This window comes from Colletes latitarsis, chromosome 2 (assembly GCF_051014445.1).
Source record: "Colletes latitarsis isolate SP2378_abdomen chromosome 2, iyColLati1, whole genome shotgun sequence".
Classification (NCBI taxonomy): domain Eukaryota; kingdom Metazoa; phylum Arthropoda; class Insecta; order Hymenoptera; family Colletidae; genus Colletes; species Colletes latitarsis.
In genome coordinates, this window is record NC_135135.1 from 14,032,256 (window position 1) to 14,055,217 (window position 22,962).

The window sequence follows — 22,962 nt, forward strand, 5'->3', positions numbered from 1 at the left end:
CCAATCAAACTGAACTTTTAGCCTTTCGCGTCCCCCGTCATCGGTCGCGTCGCTCTAAACTCCCGCATTATAATTACCGTGTCGGCAATAACTGCGTTAGTTAGGGAACGTGTAAATGCTATTTTAGGCCCGAGTTATAATTTCCGATTACCGACTATACCGAACCGCTTCTATTCGTGAGGCGGAGCACGCTTCGCGGCAACTGGCGTAAGAAGACACACGAACTGTGACCCAAGTTATAATAACGTTGTTAATTACAACTCCGCGTCGAAGGGACCTAGAAACGCGATTGCAGGGCGGCACGGTTAGACTCTCGGCCAAGACGTCGAGTTTGACCAATTGTGTTGCCGTTCCTCTTTCAAACGTTTAGAAGTTTCGTTTGCGTGGTGGTCTACGAACGAACTTTGGCGTAATTGTAATCTGATTAAGTTTGCCACGGGACGATTACGCGTAATCGCACCGGTAATCGTAATTGTACATTTTTCTAACTAATTCGAGACAATGCTTTTTCAATCTCCTTTCCTCTAATCGTGAAATTAAATTATTAATTCTTATCATAATCGTCTTATAAGGATACGAGTATAATATTTCGATGGCTCTATGAAAATTGCAACCTACGAGTTAATTTGTTTTTCGAAAAGGGCCCGAAACTAATGCCTGATATCTACTGAAGGGTTGTGCACTCGAGAATCTACAGTTTTTTCGTACAAACACCAGGAAGAGACTTCGTACTATGAGTTTCCTCGTTGCTCGTGACTGCAGCAAGATTGACTCTCGAATGTCCGTGTATAAAAACTCTTAATCCTTCAAAGCAAAAACTCTCCAATGGACACCGGGCGTAAGGGTCGAAACGTTGATATATTTTTAATGGAACCTAAAATGGAAACGCTTCATATCAAAATAATTTTTTTTTCTTAACACGATATCATTGATATTTGAAGAAGCAATAAATTTTTTGGAGATTATTATTTTTCATATATATTAAGTGGTCCGTTTAAGAACAATGTAATGAATCGTTACAACCAGTTATTAATTGTACAATTAATTTCCTGAATTATTTGTACCATAAATAATTAGTTATTTTAAATGAATCGATAATCGAATTACTGTAAACAGTCGCTGACAGATTATTTCAAATAATTAAACACTCCATGCGTTATTCATCGCTTATTATTCGAACGGAAAGTATCTAACTTTGGCTAGAAGTCTGCAAAGATTTTAATCGTCTTCTAAATGTACCCTGTATATTATCGATTGACCTATTAATTAAATTACTACTTTTCCAAGATTGACATTCGCCTCCTGCGTTTCGTATTCTAAAATATTTTATTAAGAAGGAAAAGTTATGATATATCCTGACACCTACTTAATAATATCGAGACATTACAGTAGAATGAAATATCGCGATAACATCAACACTCTTGACGATAATAAAAAGTGTGTCAAACCACTATTAAAATTTCTGTAGTCGCTAATGGCCTCGACTAATGCGACATTCAACGTCGTTTAAAAAGAAAAACAGCATACAGATTTTAATTGCGTATAAACAATCCGGCAGGGGAAATTAACGGGGAAGTATAGAATATTTTGTTGAAGCATAATTAGTCTTCATTCAAGTGGAAAATTCGTGTTCCCCAACTTGAAATCGTTCGTAAGCTTTCTCGTCTTAGGTTGCCAAATATTGAGATTAACCAAAGCACGCGTCAATTAAAAAATGCCATAAAATTACGCGTGAGATTGCCCAGCTGTAGACTGTGGTAACGACCTAAAATTACGGGTACGTTCAATGAGAACCAGCTATAGATTGAACGCTGACGTGAAATTCCGTCGCAGCGTCGAACTATATATTTAAGAATCGCGTGAAGCGGCTATAAATATAAAAATGGCGTAAAATAACGCGACGAGCCGCGAATGTGTTAATGGATCCGCTTTAAAGCGCGAAAAAGTTGCGGTAATTCGCGGAGCAAGTCGTCGCTTAAAAAAAGCAATAAAATACGGGAGCATTAAATCTGACGCGTGACGGGACGAAGAGAAACTCATTTCCCTGGGTGGGAAACGCGACGGGCGAGGATCATCTTCGGACGGTGTGTCGAATCAATCGATGTTACTGTATGCATCGGTGACGTCAGAAGCGAGGAATTCGCTCGAATTGCGCTCGTACTCCGCCAAATCATTCCGTAATTAAAATACATTTCGATGATAGGAGCGTGCCGTGGCATAGCATTCCGGGAATACCGTCGAACGACTGAATCGCGCAGGACGCCCGTTTATTCGCGGAAAAATCGCGTCTGTTTCCCAGATTTACGCGAAAAATTTCGGAAACGAGATCTGCCTCTTCGATACATCAAAGAGCCACGTTTCTCGTATTTTTATCGATGCGAACAGCACGAACGATATAAAAGAATATTTGGGTCTTCGCGAGTGCCGTGCAAAGCTCGTAAATCGTCGACGAATCAAATTAGCCGATCCGCAAGTATATCGCGTGACGAGGAAGAAACATCGAGCCAGTGTAATCGGTGATAATTTAAAGGTGGGGATTTCTTGGGAGGGATTAGGCGGAGTGGGTGATTTATGTGCTCGAAAAGTTCGTGGCAACTTACTCTGCACAGTACCTAGATTCTATTTTAACACACTGTCAACCGATGAAGGGGAGCTCATTTCCTCCGTAGTGCATTGTGCTTTGATATAAAGAAACTCTAGATGAAAGCTCGTTACTTAAAGGCTTATTTAAAATTACTAGTTTTACGTGGATTCTTATATTATATTAATAAATACAAAAATTCTATTTGCAATTATATAAAACTATACCAGATCGAATATTACGTAACGAGTTCATTCTAGGGAGAAATTTCAAAATCGTCTTCGATAATATAATTTGACCTGATCTAGGTTCGTTCGATTCGAGTATCTTTGTCTTGGGAAGGGCTACAGCTCGTCCCAGTTTCCGGAATCGGCCTGTAGAACTTCTTAATAAACGACGAGTCAGCCGAGCGAGGAATCGGAGCGAATCGACAGCGTGTGTACGGAATTCGGCGCGGAACCATTCGCGAGAAACGCTGGCAATCCGACGATAAATAAAACGATGATTCCCGAAGAAAGAGAAACCACGTTGCCATGGAACACCGTGGATCAATACCCTCTCTCGTCGCCTGTTGCGAGATTATACCTTTTGCTTTCCGTATTTTACGGCCGTCAGGTAGAGGAGATGAACATATTTTCTTCGCGTGCTGGCTGCGAGCGGCGAAGAAGCAGATAAGTACACGGGCTTTTTGCTAATAACTTTAGATCGTAGCCGAGCGCCGTTCCGACGCGGGCGTCTTAATTTCTTCTTCATCCGGGGCGATTAAAAGAGGAGGAAAATCGTGCCGTAGGAGGCTGCTAGGAACGATACAAACGAAATATCGCATCTTCCGTCCGAGATACACGCTCCGCCCGAAAGATTTCAATTTAATGAAAGCTTCCGGAGGATCGAATACGAGGACGAGATTCTCCGATGGGCGGGGGGAGGGACCGTGATCGTGCACGATTGGAAAGAAATTGCAAATTATCAAGGAACAGGGTATCAACGAGACGTGCCACGCGAACATAACGGGATCAGGCTATAAAACGACGTAACAGGTTGCGCCATAGCAAAAAGCACACCGTAAACGACACGTGTTCGATTAACCTTTTACAGGCCCGTGTCTATGTTATGTCTAGACAAAATCTCTATTTTTAGTAAAAGCACGTTTGCTCGTCAAAATTCGTAGGAAATGTATTATTCCTTTATTTTGAGTTTTGTCAAAATGTAATTCCTCTGTCGTCGCGTCGGTAAATACTGTCTAATTGCAGAGCAATCACAATCGTGAATGTTTAAAGCGTATAACAACTGTTTAATCATCGTGTAATCAACACGTGATTACGTATAATCGTATGTAATTGGTTACATTGTGCCCAACTCTTCGGGCTCGGGACGATTCACGGGAATATTTCTTACAATATTAAGAGCGGCGTGGACGTTTAAAAAACCATTTACCGACGCGAGTATCTGAAAGTTAGATTCGAATTCACCAGGAAACGTCAACATCGGACTGCGGAATATTGGAAAAAAGTTTTGTTTAACGACAAAACAGAGTTTAATTTGTTTCGAAGCGATCGGGGAACAATGTTTTCGACGATCTGCAGGAACTGCTAGATGCAATTGTAGATAGCAAATTCCAATAGTTCAGCAAGGCGGAGAGCACGTCACCGGTACGGGGTGCATTCTCCGTTCAAGGAGTTGGACCGTTCGTACTAATTGACGGTATCGTGACAAATGCTGACTTCGGCAAATATAGCACAAGGAAACGTGTTGTCCTATGCCAAGAAAAATATGTCGACCCGGTCGGGTTTGTCAATGTGACAATGACCCAATGCACACAGCAATTGCGGCGAAAGACTGGTTACGTACTAGAAACGTACAAGTTTTACCGTGGCCGGCTCGATCAGCTGACCTAAATCCCATCGAACGCGCATTCAATGTGCTAGGAAACGGCGTTAGAAACATAATACTTAGCTAAAAAACGATCTGTCACGGTCTTTAACAGACGAATGGACAATAACCTTACCGTGGGTCATTCAAAACTCATCGTGGGTCGCTAGAAATTCAGTGTGAAACATTAGAAAACCATCGTGGGTCATTTGAGCCTCATCGTGGGTCGCTTAAAATTTGACGTGGGCCATTTAAAACTCATCGTGGGTCGCCCAAAATTTGCCGTGAGTCGTTTCAATCCCTCCTATTAAATGAGAATAATGGAAGTTCCACCGTAATTATAATATATCTCAGTCGTAGTAAGATCGAAATGATATTGTCTACCGAGACATGTAAGACGCGAAACATATTCCGACTTTCGATTGTTGTAATGTACGTCACCACTCTCATTCTACGAATCGAAAGCCTTGTGCATCTGTCATTCCATATACAAAGTCAGACGAACCGATTGTACTTCATTGAAATATGGTATACCAAAGGCTTGTAGTGCTCACGCATCGAAGCACCAGCCTCGGATCTAATCTAAATCTAACCCAGATATAAAATTACTTTTCGCTTCGGAATATTTTATGAACCCTGCGTAGCAACACAATGGCTGTTTATATTATTTTGCCAATTTGAATAGGCTTAAAAAGGTCAGGTCAACTCTCTTAATCTCTTTATCTCTTTGCAACTCTCTTAATTGACACAGTGTAATGTATAGAAACCGAAAGAAGAGTCGGGAGAATTGAAATATCGAGTTGGCTTGTTTAAAAATTATCAAAATATTCATTGCAACATAATGTCACCGTTTATAGAGGCTCAGAGTTTTGATATTGTACATAAACTAGACGATACTTTAGGATTGAATGGGTATCAATATTTTCATGAAATATCTAATAGGTATCGGTTCTGTTCAGTACACACATGATTGATAGTATTCGATACCAGATTATAATTTACGGCTTGATATCGGATAGTATTAATTCCATATCATACCCATCACTAAACACGATCACTAATTAGTCCGTTTATGTACTCGTCAAATATTTCTGCTGCTCTTTCTACGAAATAGATGATATTCAAATACTAATTTATTATTTTTTCCTCGAACGTGATAGCATCACGAAATTTGAAGGTCCAATTTTTTAAGCAAGCTTCAGTTTTCGACAGCAAAAACTCTGTACATTTCTGTATAGCTCGACGTGATCCGCATATTGTAAATATAAAGAGAAAAAAATTATAATCACAGCTTTAATTAAAACGAATGAGGCGGAAAATAATGGCTTGTATATTGGTAGAATCGTATTTCTTTCGCGTTTATTATAACGTTTCGATCTTTTACTCGTAAATAATGGTGATACTATTAAAGAAATTCAACGATTTCTGTGTTAATATATAACAAATTAAATAGGGAATGTACAATTTTAATCGATAAATGTAAATTAATCATAAGTTAACCTTTTGTCTGACTACATATCGTACTATTTCACTTACTCCTTATCCTACTTCTTCCTATCAAATTTCCAATAAATAATTCTACTTCTACAATTCCTTAGGGCCTGCAGAATATTCCTGCAATGCCTGACCGAGTCGAAATTGGTACCCTAATTTGATTTAAAAATTTTACTAAGATTATTTATTTATTAGAACCATGCCGGGGAGCGAGAATAAAAAATTAATGGAAATAATTTAAATCATCTATAACTAAGCATTCTAATACGCATGGTCGAGTCCAGTGAGGTAGCTTCAAGTATAACATTCGCAGAAGCTATTGTAGTCGAATGAGTCCTTCGTCCCGAGGGGTATTAAAAGTTCGTCTGCGTGCCAGTAAACAAAAGAATATTATGATTGGTAGATGGGCAATTGTTCTATACATTTGAAATAGCTGCAGAGTCCAGCGACGTATAATCTGACATCTGAAATCTCAAACATATATACAAACTATTTATTGTAATATGTTAAATTGCAGTAAAAAGAATTTCCAAGCTTCTTATTCGTGTTTCGATGAAATTATTTTTCGTCTTCGAAAGTAACTACGGAGCGATTGACACGAGTGTATATCATTTAGTAAATAATAAACAAAATTATAAAAAGTATATATGTTTTGTATTTTAAGATTGCCAGTTTATATACTAGAAGAGATTGTTTCTAAAAATTCATAAAAATTATGCGTTTTTGGAGCTGTCAAGCTGCAGCTCTCTCTTAAACAGTCTCGTTTCTTGATCACCAGTAGGAAACGAACTTTATTTCGAGCTTCGATCGAGATCGACGACACACGCGAACAAAGAGACCGATAAAATTGAAGCGACACGCGTGTTGTTATGGTATTCCGCGAACGTAAAATTTCTTCTCGAGGCAACCGACGAATCGATGGAAAACGCGTAATCCCCGGGAAAAAGGGCGTAAGCTGCTTTACTCCCCCCTTAATTCCGACCAGCGATTTCGCGGGAAAAACTCGCGGAACTTCTAAGAAGGATCCACTGTAATACTCCGTGGAATCGCGTCGATTAACTTCAACCGGAATGCCATATTTTTATTTTATTTTTATCATCGATCGATGGTCGAATCATTTTCCGTGGAATTCATTGATACGAACACCGTAAAAATTGTTCTTCCCAAAAATCAATATACTTTACGAGAAACAGGGCGAATAGCAACCAACGTCTCAAATCTCTGTCGCAATCGAAAGATTGTTTTTCAAATTCTGTAGGAAGTAGCTTGCTTTGAAAGTATTTTAATTTTTTAATGAACTAGAACCTACCATTTGCTTGATTACTGCCTCCAAAGTTTCTAAAAGGGCCCTGTTTGGCACGTTTAACCTAACTGTTCTCAGAATCCTGAAATAATACAACATTTCTACGGCCAGATTTAATATTAAAAATAAAATTGCATTGCAAAAAATTGTAACTGACGTTCTACTATATTCTAATATATTAAATGAGAGAGAGGTTCCCTAAATGATAAGTGATATGGAAGAGTGAGGGGCCCTGATCGTAGGTACCCTTTAATGATATTAATGTACATGTATATATATATATGGTTCTTTATTATTTAAATTCTTCCTTTTTGGCATATCATTCATCAAATACTGTTCAAACACTCGCTCGCTGACACTTGTGTGTTAGTATATGTATTTCGGTGTGTGAGTGTGTGTGTGTGTACGCGTGTATGTATATATATATATATATATATTCATTTATTTATATTTGTATTTATATATTTGTTTAATATTTCTTTTCGTATGTATATATATAGTACTCCGTAACGTGACAAAACGTCGTTAAAAAAGTCAGTACATCGTTCGTAATGCTTAAAAAACCTTAATTCGCACGCTACATCATTTTATGTTTCGTTTCGATAGTGCACAGTAGGATTGCAAATTGTGATTATGTATATATATATATATATTATATATATATATTTTTTTATTTGTTCTTACATATCGTATTTCGTGTATTATTACGTACACGCGTGTATGCGCTGATTAAGCGCGCGAGTGCACGCGCACTGGGCGATTCGTCTCGCGCGAGGGAAGACTCGTAATACTAAATCTTACAAGAATCGCACGCTCCTCCTCTGATTTCTTTCTTTGTTATTCTTCATTTTTCTTTTCTTTTTTTTTTTTTTAATCTTCCTTTTGATTCGCTCCCCTTGCTATCTCGTATAAAGCCGTTTTTGCCCACCGATCGACCCGGTGGACGCGAATCGATAGGATCTAAAACCACGCTAAGTGACGAAAGTGTACAGAGTTAAAGACGCGCGCGCGTGTGTGTACCGACAAAACTACATATTCGATTTGGCAGCTACATCGTTTATCGTTTGTTTTCCGTATTTTTTTGTTTTTCTTTTTTGTTTCTTTTACGCTCTTTCTCTCACTCGCTCCCGCGCACTCTATTGCTTGCCTCTCGAACACAGAATCGAGACTCGTCGCGACGCGGCCATGCAGATACACAGAGGTAATCGTAATGCGAGGTTACTTAATTCTGTGTGTGTGTATGTGTGTGTGTGTGTGTTTCGGTGCTCTCCCATTCTCGCGCCGTTTCGATAATCGAAAGTTTACCGCGCTCATTCGCGTCGATCGATCCGTCGAAAAGGTTCGACCGACCACGTGCCGCCTCCGAACGATCGAGGAAACGATCACGATCGTTCGACTCTGTTCACGCGCACGAAAAAGGATGATTGGGAGAAGGCTACATAAATGAACGGCAGAGGCCATACTTTTCATATATGTGGGTATATAGTATCTGCATGTACCAAAAAACAACAGTTACAACTTATAACAATCCTTTTATTCCTTTTTTTATATTATTATTATTATTATTATTATTATTTTGTTTATTTTATTCATTCATTTTATTCCTTATCCCTCTGTTTAATCACTTTTAATTATTTCATTCATTTTTTGTTAGTGTTTTAAAGTGGCACTACGATTACGAAAAAACCTGTAAACGGGTTTCTCAACGATTGGAAACGTCCCTCGGGACAGTGGAAGTCGACGTGTTCTAGCGGATTAAATTCGTCAAAGCGCGCGTAAACACACTCTGTACCGCTGGAATTGTTCGAGAATAACAAAAGAATGAAGAAAAAATGTCCAACAAAATTTTGTCGGCTCGAGGAGTAAAGCGACGTTTATAGCAACGAAAGACGGATGCGCGTTTTTACGTTTCATTCTCTCTTTTTGTCACGCACTCGCCACACCCGATCACGCATTCGCACGCGCGTGCACTCGATCTCTCCTTTATTCTCTCTTTCATCCCCGCGTTTGTCGAACGATTCATCGAGGCGCGAGTAAAACCGAGGACAGAACGAGGTACGCGATACGCCGTTCAAACGAAACAGCACCCTTGTGTCTTTCTCGCCCGAAAAAGGAAACGAACCGAAGAACCGTTCTCGTTCTATCGAGCACCGAGTTCTCTACGGAGCGTAGTTTATATTTTTTTTTATGTATATATTTATATATTTATATATTTATATATTTAATATCGTTATGTATAAAGTGTGTTCTCTTATTCGCACGACGTTGTTATCGCTACGTACGTTATCGAATAGTTTTCGTCGTGTTCTCGTCTCGCAGTGTCAAATATACTTACAATAGAAATATATTAAAATTGCAAAGTTTCTTTTATGTATGTATCGATATCACTTATCGTAGCGTATCCGCTAACATAAATCCTGAACGAGAATCCTGTGCACTCCTGTATAGAATACCGTACAGCGCGTCGAGTAGCTACGTCTCTGTACCGTGTGTAATCGCGCGCGCGCGTGCGTGTGTGCGTGCGCGTGCGCGTGTGTGTGTATCAACGCGCGTAGCGTGTCACGGTTGTTCATCGAGTATTTGTACGCGCGGTTACAGAAATCCGTGTCAAGTTAGAGGAATATTGCCAGTTTTACGCTATCCCCTCTCCTTTTCATTCTGTGTCACGGTTTCATACACAGTGGCACTCCACCGATGCACAACGCATGCGCACTATCATTTCGCCTCTGACCTTACGGCGAAACGGACCTCTACACAGACAGAGACGGTCAGCATTTTATTCGAACGATAAAATCGGGCAAATTTTGTTCGCGAATAACAAGCAACAGAGTTTTCAAATCATCGATCTAACTTTCGTAAAATCATTCGTAAATTACGGTTCATTGGTGGATTTTTAAAACGAGCCCGCGAGACCTAGTTTACGAATGAATTAAACAATTTTATTCGTTATTCGTGAATAAAATTTACCAACACTGGTAATAGCGATTTATTCCCAACGTTCAATTAGATCGAACGGCTATTCGGATAATTTGATAGTATAATTTAGATTGTAATTTGTATTGGACACGCCAAAATTTATTTATTTTTTACTTGGTACTCGAAAATTTTATATAGATGAGAATTTCTTTGCCTCCATGAAACGAAGACGGGACTAATCGATTCTAAATCGATCTTCCCGAGGAGATTTTCGATTTCTTAACATGTCCATCGCAGAAGAGGTAGACTTACCCTATTTTTTCGCGTCCAATTCTGACACGAATGTTTTCTTTATTAAAAAGAGAATTGCTAAAAAATACATGAGATTATTTACTCCTCGTTAAGCACCATTGCTAGTAAGTGTCTGACAATTGTCCGTCTCGAGAAAATTCTAATTTTCGAAAGCTATTTTAAAAGTTATCATCACTGAATATGACTAATAAACTGTGATTGCTTTATCACTTAACTTTTGGTTAATTTGTTTCTTCGTAATTTAATTAGAAATGCGACTATCTAATCTAAAGATTTTAAAGTATATAGTTAGGAACTAGAAAAACAATTTTTCGAATCAAGTTTGATGGATCGCATGAATTACTACATAATAACTACACGACGTTTAACCCTTTTGGAACTAAAGAGTAGACGTGGATTTCAGTTACTGATCATTTTTCTTTAAGAAATTTTAAACAGTTCGTAAATGCAATAAGAAATATTAACTAACTTGTACGTATATTTTAAAGTCACCCGTTAAGAATGTTTCTGCAGTAATATCAAGAACAAACATGAATTTCTTTCCAGATACTCATCCAACATGTATATTCTTCTGTTCTCTGGTAATATTCTTTCTCTTTGTCCTATCATATGTTTTTAATAATTGTCATTCGCTAATCAAGCATCCTTGCGTTTTTCCTATAGGCAAGAAAAAATTTCAAACAAGAATGCTTAATATTTTCTATTCTACTGTATATACTTCTCAAGATACTATAATTATTATATTAGACGCGAACATTGAATACTGTCAAGTGTAAAATAAAGCATTTATTGCGGACATAGTGGGTATATTGCTTAGAACAACGCTGTACGAAAATTATGACTTTGAACTTTCTCCTTTCAAGAGATAATGATTATAATCATTTGAAATACAACTAACACTGAGATTTGCTGGACTCTATAAAGGAATTAATGAACGAAAAAACAAGCGTGATGCTCCAGGGATGAACTTTAACCCGTTGCCTTACAATTTTATATATAATCAGGCACTGGCCGAGCATTTAATCCATCTTCATCGATCCATGAAAATTCATTTCTTCAAAACGCATCAAATATTGAGCAACGATACAGAATATAGTTAATTTAAAGACAAGCGTCGTGTTTCGACACTCATAATGTATGAAACACGAATCTGACTCTGTAATATAAGGCAAATATTTAAGCCCCTATAACCCTATAACTCTAAACTCACATATCTATATATATTTTCAAAGATTGCATTCCTTCACCAGTGTACGTTTATAACAAGCATTAGTTACAATCTTTTACATCAAGATGGATACAGCTAAAAGGTTGCTTTTATACAAATTTACCTTTTACCCTATGCCCTTAGCGCAATGTATCAACGTCCTATTATACTATTTCTGTCAGAAGTCAAAAATAATTTATAGAGGGTTAAACATCGCGGAAATATCGACAAAGCATTCATATTACTCGTTATAAAGAAGTTAGTCCCGTCCAGAGATTGGTCAAATTTTTACGTGGACAAATTTCGAGCAATGAATAGAAGATAAACAATATTGATCCGTCATTCGTTCGATAAAAATTACAATCCAAATTATAAAATCGAACCATGCTTGAAAAAGTAACGTACTTATATTATAATATTCGTATAAAATTTTTCCCGTCTTTTGACCTCATCTAACAGAAGTTTCGAACCACCCCGTCTCGCGGCCAGTGGCAGAATGATTCTGTCGCACAGTCGCGGAGCATTTGGGCATGCGCGATGGAGAGGAGGTAACTTCAAAGCGACCACGCTCCCCCGATTTGGCGCGCACTCCTATAACCGAGGGTACAGTACAGCATACGCATGTCGCACGACGAGAGTCGGGCAAAAATCCGTTCGGTGAGATCCGTAAAAAGAAAATTTGTTTTTCTAGTTCGTCACTGGGAACTGTTTTTGGAAGAGAACGAGAAGCACGCGAAGGCAAAGATGCCCGACTCCGACGACCAACGACCCTCGTAACGCGGACGCGCGATCCCTCGCGAATCATTAGGAGAAATTACGTCGACGATCAACGATGGTGGTAATAGAGATTTCTCCTCTTCCTTCGGTATCCGGTTCGGTTGTATTTTCGTTCGTCATCGTCTGCCATTCAAGTTCTTCTCCTAGGGGACGACGTTTCGGCAGTTTCTTCCGCTCGATCCTCGGCGACGTTCGGACCGAGGACTCGCGGGATTGCTTTCCCGTTTCCAAAGCGAAACGGCATCGAGAGACCAGTACGCGAGCAGAACGCACGATGGAATTCTCTCTTGTCCTCTTCGTCTCTCTCGTTTTGCTTTATTTGTTTTTTTTTTGCTTTTTTTTCTCTTTTTTGTTATTTTTAGATAGGGCAGTGTTGTGGACGGTTACGGACTCAACGTCCGTAATCCCAAAAACGTTTCCTACAAGTATACATACTATTTAATAAGTACATATTTCAACAACCGTCTTTAGAACTAAGTTTATAAGGTATCGTATGATTTTTTTTTCTTTTATTATGACGCGTTCCTTTGTTTTATTATGAAAACATTTTGAAAAAAATCACGTTTCGCCGCTCGTCATCCGACATTCCCGGCATGTCCCATCCCCCCGGTTGCCCCCACCGCCCGTACGCCGTACGCCCCCACGTCATATCCGCTATTCGAATCGTCTCGAAGCCCCCTCCCCGCAGCTCGATACGTACTATATTTAATAATAATCATTAATAGGTGTATAATCTATCTATCTATCTATCTAACTATCTATCTAATAAAACAGCATCATATTAAAGTCTATCCTCCTCCTCCTCCTCGTTATCCTCGTTATTCTCCTCGGATTCCTCCTTGTAGCCCGGATGCTCGGAGATCGCGTAGTAGTTCCCGTTGTAAATGATCCCGAGCTCCCTCAACACGTCTCCCCTGATGATCGCCTTGATCGTCCAGTTGTAACACTCCTCGCTCTCGCTTTCGCGATCGAGCCGCTCCACGTCGAGGATCTTGGAGTTGAGCCGTTCGAGGATGATACCGATGTCTTTGATGCTTAGATGCTTCTGGTCTACGGTGAGCTGATCGATGAGCAGTAAAAACTTCTCCGAGGTGACGATCTCGTCCTCCATGATCGTGTTCTCGGTCTCCGACTCGGAGCTGTCATGCTCCTGATGATGATTGTGATGATGCTGGAGGTGAAAGCCGGTGGCCGAGTTGCCGGCGAGCCGCGGGCTTGACTCCTCGTCGGCGGTATCGCAGAAACGCACGTGTCCCTTGCTCAGACCGGTTCGTCTCGTGCCGTCCGACAACGAGGATGGCGGCTGAGGCGACGATGTCTGCGTCTGCGTCTGCTGCTGCTGCTGATGCTGGTGCGGATGATGGTGCTGTTGCTGCTGCTGTTGCTGGTACTGCTGGTGCTGGGCGTCCTGGATCGGCGAGGTGGCCACCGACTTGTGCACCGCGATTCTACGTCCCTCCTCGTGAAGGGCGCAGCAATGGAAATCGCATTCCCCGCTGGCGCCGCCGTCCGCCCCGTTCACAGGACTCCCGTTCCTCACCACCGGCTGATGGATGTGGTTCGAGCACTCGGGCGTGTGGATATGGACGGCCGTGCTGTCGAACGAGTTCGTGCTCTGCTTCACCAGTCGTCCCGAGATTCCGTGCGGCTGCTGCTGCGGCGGCTGCGGCTGCTGCTGCTGTCGTTACCACGACGACATTTTTAAACGATGGCTTTCGAGAGGCTACAACGCGAGATGCGAGACACCACCGAGGCTTCCGGGTGCGGGTCGTCTCTCCGCCCCTATAAGGCGTATTTTTTCGTCTAGATAGGACCGGAGACGTCGTCGGGCGCCATCGGAGCCGACTTATACACCCGGAAACCTCGCGTTAATCAGTCAAATAGAATCGTATACGAGACGGATAAAGAGAGCCAGGATTATCGTACCATGTCGTCATGATTTATCACAGTGATTTGGGGGCTGGCGTAGCGGCTGGGACCGATCTCGGCCGCCAAGTGTCCCTGCTTCCCTCCGTAGTTGAGCTTGTCCAGGCTGGTCTGTATGACCAACGACGGCCGCTGCGTGCCGCTCAGATCGGCTTTCTTTGTCGGTGAATACTTGGAGCTCTGCGCGTCCGGACCCTTCTGCTGTTGCTGCACTTGCGACGACGTGGACGAACGCTGATCCCAGTGCAGGACCACGGTGACTCGTCCCTTATTGTCCATGATTTTCCACGACGGCGTCTCATCGTGCAGCTCCAGGGCGTGGATCGTTTCGCAAACTATTTTCGGTATGGCTGAAATTGCTGCAAACCACAAACACCACGTTAGATCGAGCGGAAATTAACACAATTGTTGTTAAGGGGACTTGTAGCGGTACCATACTGTGGGGTCCTGTTGATGAGAAGTGGAAAAGAAAAGGAGAGCATCCTAGCAGACCCTACCTTTCACGCCAGGATATTGGCTAGTCGGTCGAGGAACGCATACATACAAACGGAAGATCGAGCACTTGCGAGAGGAACAGGATCCCTCTGGCGGCAAGTACGGGAGACGATACCTTTGTAACGCTTACAGAAACGACATATTTACAAGAATCTTTTTAAGCAGAGGTCAACAACCGGAATTAGTTTTTCTAGTTATCATACTTACTGACAGTCTCTCATACCGAAACCAAAACTCACTAGGTACTATTTCCTGAAACTTTCAGTCTAACAATCTCTCAAAATGATCGAAATTTCCGAGCATCGGAGCACGCGTATCGATCTTTTTCTGACACCGTCGTTAGAATGCATCGGCCGACAGACACCCGCGACACTCTACAAACAAAATCGTTATCTGATAGCCCTCTTTAACGAATCTGCACTTTTGTCTTATTGTACTTAGGAATCGATACTGTCTTCTATTCATAGAGGACTCGTGTCCCGTGCCGACGCCGCTATTATCGTCGCAAAAGTTCCTCCGACACGCGACACCCTGTCGACGTCGTAAATATTTGGTAGACACGTGTTGAACGTCATTCTTTCTTTCCTAAAGCGCATCTTTCCTATTCTGACTCTTTGACCTAACAAAGAAAATGCAAGACCTCTTAAAACTTCTGAACACTCTCAGTAAAATCAAAAATTCATTCGATTCGATACGACCCCCACAGCTTCTGCGTTAGACAGCCCTGCGTGGCACGACAAATGGGCACGGCGTAATTATTTTACATTGTTTATAGCTGACGTGTCAAACACACGGCTCGGTTCACTAGACTTTGCAGCACACTTGACCTTTTTATCTGTTCTATATTTTATTGTGCGTCGATTTGTCACTCGCACGCTGCTACCGTGTCGATGGTTGGCAATATATATTTATGTACGCAGTTTCTTTTAACAATGAAAAGTGAACAATTATTTAGAAAAGGCGATTCTTTAATGGAAGATAACAATTCTGTTACGAAGGTAATTTTCTTAAGAATCGGTGATCTTAAAACCCGCTGTTTTACCCTAGACTTATTACAGAATCGAACGTTTTGTTAAATATTTTGCATGTTTGTTCGATCGTGCCTGATTTGTAGAATCATGCGCTGCGCTGCCTCAGCGTGCGTTCAATATGCGCCTGGCCTTACGCGCGACATCTCCGACCTATAATTTCACGCTTCACGCTAACGGTAGCACGGTGCGACGAATCAATCAAAGACGCCTATACTTCACTTCCAAGGTACGACTCCCCCGTTTGCTATAAAAATACCACACGGCGGCCCAGAGAAAACTCATAGAGCCGCGTTATCCCTCGTAACAAAGTACAGCGTCACGTTACACGTTCCCATCTGTTCGCTCTTTTTTGCGACTTGTTTACCCGCGATGAAGCGAACTGGTACAGTGTGATGCATAATTACGACACCATTCGAATTTTCAAGCGATTTGGACATCCGATCAAGTATGCAAAAAGAAAATCAATCGCACGGCTAATAATAAATCTCGGATTTCCGTCGATGTTGCAAATACTCGCTTTAAATATTTACAAAACATTGGCGAAATATTTTGGAACGAACGATCGATTTACTTTATCTCTCCCCTGAGTAATGGGTTACCCCTAAGTACACGTTGCTCGAATCGTTTCTCAAAATCTTTCGATTCCATAGTTCGAATATGATTATTTGTAATAAATTGTGTTGGATTTTTGGTGTCGATGATTATGAATTCGATATAAAAATAGCTAATTCAATATAGCGAACGTGGTCGACATAGATATTAAATTTTCAAAGTCTTCTGTTGCAAAATGAGAATGCATATAGTTTTTGTATTAATCATTGCATATATGAAGTACTAATTACAGAAGTTAGAATGATTTATCTAATATGACGACCGTAGAAAGTGAAAACATCGAAATTACTACGCTGAGTACGATTTGCCTAGCCCGTCTGACCAATATTCGCTTTTTCTACTTAATCCGATATCCAAGTTGGACATGTTGCATTGGTATACAAGTAATATTGACGCACAAATACAAAATTGATTCTAATCGCTGTGTGTATTAAAATACTAATTAAAACACAGTAATGAATTATCTATTAGCGGTGATTTAAATTAATATAAGACACAATAGTCTTTTCCCTTTACGTACAGCGTTACCTGTCATTTAATAACTATTGTATCAAAAATCCAGCATCTTTGGACGAAATAACAATTAAGTTAAAATAGTTAATACATAAGTAAGTTTACAGTTTACAGTTTCAATTATAAAAATTAATTTTATATTTAAAATTTCATTGGCTTCGAACTGTAATTAGCTCAACAAGATCGCGTTTGAACAGATTCACGGAGTTAAGATAAACTAATATTTCTTTAGAGTCTAAGGCAAGAATTTCTAGATTACCCTTATCGAGGAGTCCACCAGTATTCTTGGACGAGTGCCAAATTTTTGATCTAACACCTATTGAATTCAAGGTTACGCAATATTTAACGGAGAAGACTGCTGCAAAGTCTTCTGCATTAATTAAAATCACTATTGAATAGATCATCATTGTGTTTTAATTAATGTTGGTACATTACAGTACAATTTTTCTATACAATGATAATTTACATCATATTCTTCTTATGTTATTCTCAGTATTTTGATCGAACTTTCCAATTTTATAAATTGCCCCAAAATAAAGGAAACATGATTTAACTACGGTAACTTAAGTTTTAGGACTAAAACTGCACTCCCCAAATGCTATTTTCAATTTATTTTATAATTTAATTGAACTTTAAATATACTTTTTGCCTTTTAATAGAACCAATATTTTAGAACATATGGAAAGATGGGGAAATTGGTACTTTTACGAAATGTACCTCACATTTAAAATATCCAAGGAACTAATAGCAAGAAAAATAATTCCTGATTCCTCTATGGTTCTCTTTGATAAGAACTTACTCGCGACACAAGGTGTACCCAAACTTCCGAGCGGTAGCGTACATTTTCTTTATTCTAAAGAACTCTTTCACATTACCAGTGGAGGCCATATTTGTTCTGCATTCAAAACCGACCCGATCCACATGTGGGTCAGCGGACAGTCACCGTGTTAAACTCGAGTTACCGCAGTAATAAAAATACGTGTCTCCTATTTTTGCGTACTCTGGACGACTTGGAAGGATTTCGTGAAAATCTCGTCGACCTTTCGCGCAAATATCCCTCGCGAAGTAGCATTCAGCCTGGCCGTAACTGCGGCGAAACTCTCGAGGTTTCTACGCTGGAACTATCGTTAATTCGTTTGACGGATAGATACCGGCGCGTATGATGTCGACTCCTGTTGGACACCAGCGTTCACCATGCCGCAGTAACAGCAGGATCGTGTTGTTCGCTAGAGTCTTGAAGTAATCACCGTCCTCCACTTGCGTTCCGTCCGACTCCAACACTAAAGAGACATTCTCGTTCTGTGGCACGCCCAACTTCTCCTTGCCTGCGATAGGAACAACACCACCAGACAGTGATTAGATATCTCGTACGTTGATTCGTGATAGCGTTAAAAATATAAGGTAGATACAGATCGGGGACGAATTATGTTTCTCTCCGTCGTACGAGCGCCGCCTTCTCGATCGCGATTCGATACGGATTTAACATTAAATCAGCGTCGAACGTGTGTACTGTGCGTCCGCGAGAAGTTGGCTAGCGGGACAGCGCAGGGGACAGGGGAGTGCTTCGTTTGCTCCGCCCATCCCCACTGCGACGCATTAGAGAACTAGAGTGGGGAACCAATCAGAAACGCGTGCCTTTCGCTAGCCAACTTCTTGCGGACTCACGATACATTTCAAACTTCCGATCGCGCGAATTCGTGCGAGCCTCGTGAGCATCGTGAGCGTCCAGGTTCGGGATCGAAAGGGCGATTACTGTCAAAACCACGTGGTAGTAGCGTCGATGTGTGCATATACTTTCCAGAGCGAGCAGCAGGGCGATTTAGTTTCGCTAGCGGTTTCAATGGACGCGTTTCTTACCCCGGTGTATCAGTTCCTCGAAATTGCTAACAACCAGTCCCTTTCTTACGTTACGCCAGCTGTCCCATATCTTAAAAGGTCTCTTGCTCCGTAACTCCTGCACAGAAATGAACTGTTGGAAATTTCGATTGCGCCGGGAACGACTTGACACGCAGCCAGCAAAACGCGTGATCGTTGCGTTTCTTTTTACCTATCGGTGTATCGCTTGCGGGGAGATTAAGCGGGAATGATGGTGTACGTTATTTCAATGGTGAACGTTGTTCTGTCCGTTTCGGGTAAGGATGAGGATTCGAGACGGTAATCGAATAAATGAATTTTCGACTCGCGCGGATAAATTAATCCCGTTATTCCGCGCCGTCGAAGAAATTAGCATCCGTAGAAAATATCTGACGGTACGTGCCAGAATCCGAGGAACGCGGACACAGAAGCCTCGCTCGAAGGCAGACACGAGGCCACCGCGTATCGGAAAAAGAGTCTATCAATGGGAGTGGATAGCTTGAAACGGAACGTAATTGCGTGTAAAGAAACCGTAAAACCGTCGGGCCGCCGTGGAAAATGCTTATCGCCTAGATGTTAAGCGAACCGAAGTGTCTGCGCCGGGTCAACAGGAAAGTAATTTTACCCTACGTGTTTTATACGCGATAACCAAGTAGAACAGACTATAAACAAAAGCCTATCGCGCGCCTCGAGTGAAAAATTATTATCGAATACCCATATATCCTTGCAACATCGAGGCTTATATTCTTTCCTCTTATTTTTATTCTTTTAATATTTTCGTTGCTATTTTTCACGACGCGCGGCTATCTTCGTACCAAGACGAGGACCGACGTCGAGGAAAACTTTCGTGAAACGTATTCCACACACCCTTAACCGGACTCGGTCGTTCGTGGGTACCAGACTTTTCGAGTTCACGGGCAGTCTGTACTAGAAACGTAGGACGTACAGGGCCAAAAACAATATCCTACGTCCGATAGCGTGCATATTGGAGCGATGTTTGCCGTGTCGAGTATCGAGTGTCTCCTCGGGAGCAGCTCTCGGTGTCGTCAAAGCGAAGTCGAGCCCGTGATCTTTCGAGTTTCAAGAAAACTTGGAGTAAACCGAGCCTCGGAAGGAATCTCCGGTGCGAATTCGATCCCGCCCGCCTCCCATAAAGAAAAAAGGGGAAAAGAGAAAAGGAAATATGTACCCGCGCGCTGGCAGCCAGGGTCGCGGGTCAAGAGGGCAGCGATCAGTCGATCGTCGAGGTTAACGGGTCTCCGGAGCGGCCGACCGAGACACGATACGCCGCTGTTACTCGCGAACGTTATTAAAATAACGCGAGCCAAAGAGTGGAATTATTATGTTTGGGTTGTCCCTAGTTTTCAACAGGGAGGCGCAAAGCGAGCAGGGGTTGCGCAGACGCGGGCGCAACTTATGGTCGAAAACACTGACCTGATTCAATCATTCTCGGGTAACCGATCAAGAAAAAAAAAAATCATAGGAAAAAAGAACGGAAGGACGAAGGAAGGCGTGAAAACGCAAGGACGAAAGAAGAACGGTGCGATGATTCCGTAGGAAACGCGAGCAGACCGCGAGAACTGCGCGGCTCTGGGTTCGGCGTACGTTGCACTCGGAGTACCGAGGAACAGGATCGCCACTCGATGCGGCATTCCCGTAAGGACAGCCTTGGTAAACAATGCCGCAGAACGCAACGACGAACCTGGACACCGGGGGGATCGAGGCCACGTCGATCCCCGAAGCGGTCGTTCCAACGGGACGAGCGGCGTATAACCTAAAAGGCTGCGCTGAACGCAGTCTAGGTCACAGCCTGGATCTGGCGAGAGAAAGAGAATGGTCCAAAGCCACCGGGGAACCGAAAGACGAGGCGAAAGACGTTTTCCGTGGGTGTTCTGGGGGCGACGGGGCACGTCCGCGGTCCCGATATGCGTGCGGATGCGTGAGTCCGCGTCGCGGTGATGCATAACTGGCCAACGAGGATGATGCACTCGCGGGCAAAGCGTGCGCGGTGTCGTACGCGAGACAAGTAAACGAGAGTCCAACAGGGGGTGACCGAGGAACGCGAACGTTTACAATCGGTTCGCAAGGATAATCGTCCAGGGACGGTCGTTTGTGGATGGGGTTGACACGGTATTGGTGGGATAGCGGTACGTTGAGCAAGCTCGCGCGTAACGTTGTAAAGCAAAGAAATTGCGTACCTCTCTTGCCATTACGTCATATCCCTGCAGGTAAGGGACCGTCCCAGCGAGCACTTATTCAGAAGGAACGAGCGAAGATGCTGCACGTCGCATTATCGCGGCGACGGGATGCTCTCGTGCACTACTGTCCGCCCACCCTTGCTCGCGCTCTCAGTCTTTCCGTGTCCCTCCCCCCTGCTCCCGTTGCCTTCCCTCTCTTTCGCGGCCCGTTTTTCTCCGTTTCTCTCGGTTCCGTGCGCCTCTTCCTCGTTCTCCTCCCGTTTCTGACCGTTTCTTCACGTCCGACTCCTATCGGCGATCCTCTACGCGAACGTTTGCTCCCCGTGCCGTGCACACCGTACACCGAAACACCTCGCGATGCGACACCGTTTACTCTCTTTACCGTTCACCCTATTCTCCCTCCGATATATCTCTTCTCCCGCGGTCTCCTTTCCTCGCGCGCTACCCACGTCTATCTTTTCCCCTCTCTCTGTCTCTCTCCCTCGTCCGTGTCCGTTCGCTCTCTCCGGTTCTCCGAGTCGTTCTCTGGATTATCCCAGCACACTCCGTCTATCCCAGCCCGTATCGGCGTTGGCGTTTCGCTCGAGGGAGCCTCGTATCAACGCGCGGGCCGTACGCGACCGACCACCTCCTCGCGGGAACACCTCATTCTAGCTGCCCTCGCCGTACAATTACCCGATCTAAGATTTCACTAGCGCATATGGGGGCAAATTGTAACAGTGGCTTCCTCCCAGCGGTTACTGCGGCGACTCCTAGTTTTAGATCGATTCTCTCTCGGTGTACGTACAGACACCCTCGCCCTCACCCTCGGCCTCTCCTTCTCCCCACGAGTTCACCCGCAACAACCTCGCCCCACACGCGCCACTCTCTTCCGACTGACGACCACTGCCTCCTCGTATCCCCCACGATCTCTTCCAGAGCTACCCAGTTCCCGAGTTCGTTCCAGACGGTGCTGCCTGCCAACCCCTGACAACCCCTCCGACAAACCCTGCAAGATAATAAACGCACCCTGCCTATCCAATGCTTCGATCGGTAACCTACCCCCGCGGGTACGCTGAACCACAGACGAGGTTTACGAGTAGACCTTTCACCACAGACGAGGTATACGAATAGATCTTACACCTTATGGACTTTCGTGGCCCAATCTGACTGCCATACCGACCTGAAAATTCGGGGGTGATTTTAGCGTCCTCTTCTCATGGATGGTGGTCAGTTGAGAAACTATTCACTGAATTAATATTGATGGGTAGACAATTGTAGTGTGTGCGTAAATGCATGTGAGTTGACTATGGAAGGGATTGAAATTCATTTCCAAATCTGTTGGTAACGTTGCGAGTGACACAAATGAACACAAGAGGAAGTGAGACAGAAAATGAAATTACAGAAACATTCCGGGCCACGCGTTATATTTTCGGTAAAGAATTTTTTTCCTCGAAAGTGCGTAGAATTTCGGGGGTATGTGTATTCGCCAAAAATGATTGTAATTAACCTCTGTAACTAAAAATAATTTTTTTAGAACAATTTGAAATTTTTAATTTTCTCGAAAATTTCACACATTCTCGAATTTTTTTCTCGAAACTGGTTAGGATTTCAAGGATAAATCAAAGGATTTACATGTAACATTAAATCGAAAAGAATGAATATTTTCGTTCAAGCCTTCGTTTTCAAATTAACTGAATTTGAAAATTTGTCGAGTACATTCGACTCCGCGCCTGACCACTAATGAATTTTCCACTTGCACCCAAAGTGATAATGATAGATTTCGGTCCAGCGGCGAGCCTTATATTATATTAAATACATAGAAACCTGAGAAAATTCTCATTTTCTAAACAAGCGATTATCGACGTGCGTATCACAAGGGGGTTAAGACGGAA

At 42.5% G+C, this 22,962-nt stretch overlaps 1 protein-coding gene across 2 annotated transcripts; it reads right to left on the reverse strand.

Annotated features, from left to right (window-relative positions):
• Positions 1 to 11,022: 11,022 nt before the first annotated feature.
• On the reverse strand, positions 11,023 to 22,238 carry Drep2 (DNA fragmentation factor-related protein 2). Of its 2 annotated transcripts, none has more exons than XM_076775766.1 (5): positions 21,089 to 22,238; positions 18,894 to 18,990; positions 18,188 to 18,361; positions 14,386 to 14,744; positions 11,023 to 14,134 (listed from the first exon to the last, which is right to left on the reverse strand). In XM_076775766.1, exons 1-5 carry the CDS (start codon positions 21,098 to 21,100, stop codon positions 13,241 to 13,243), a joined length of 1,536 nt encoding a protein of 511 aa, XP_076631881.1. In that variant the 5' UTR covers positions 21,101 to 22,238; the 3' UTR covers positions 11,023 to 13,240. The 2 variants fall into 2 exon arrangements, with proteins under 2 accessions (XP_076631881.1, XP_076631870.1); XM_076775755.1 differs by having other exon boundaries at positions 11,023 to 14,137; positions 21,089 to 22,230.
• Positions 22,239 to 22,962: the final 724 nt, after the last annotated feature.

What these genes read in the sequence shown, in the direction of transcription:
- Drep2 (XM_076775755.1), bottom strand. An exon ending in AGTCGACATCATACGCGCCG is followed by an intron (nt 14,745 to 18,187) that starts GTATCTATCCGT and finishes TGTGGTTTGCAG; the next exon opens with CAATTTCAGCCATACCGAAA. An exon ending in TGATAAATCATGACGACATG is followed by an intron (nt 14,138 to 14,385) that starts GTACGATAATCC and finishes TGGTAACGACAG; the next exon opens with CAGCAGCAGCCGCAGCCGCC.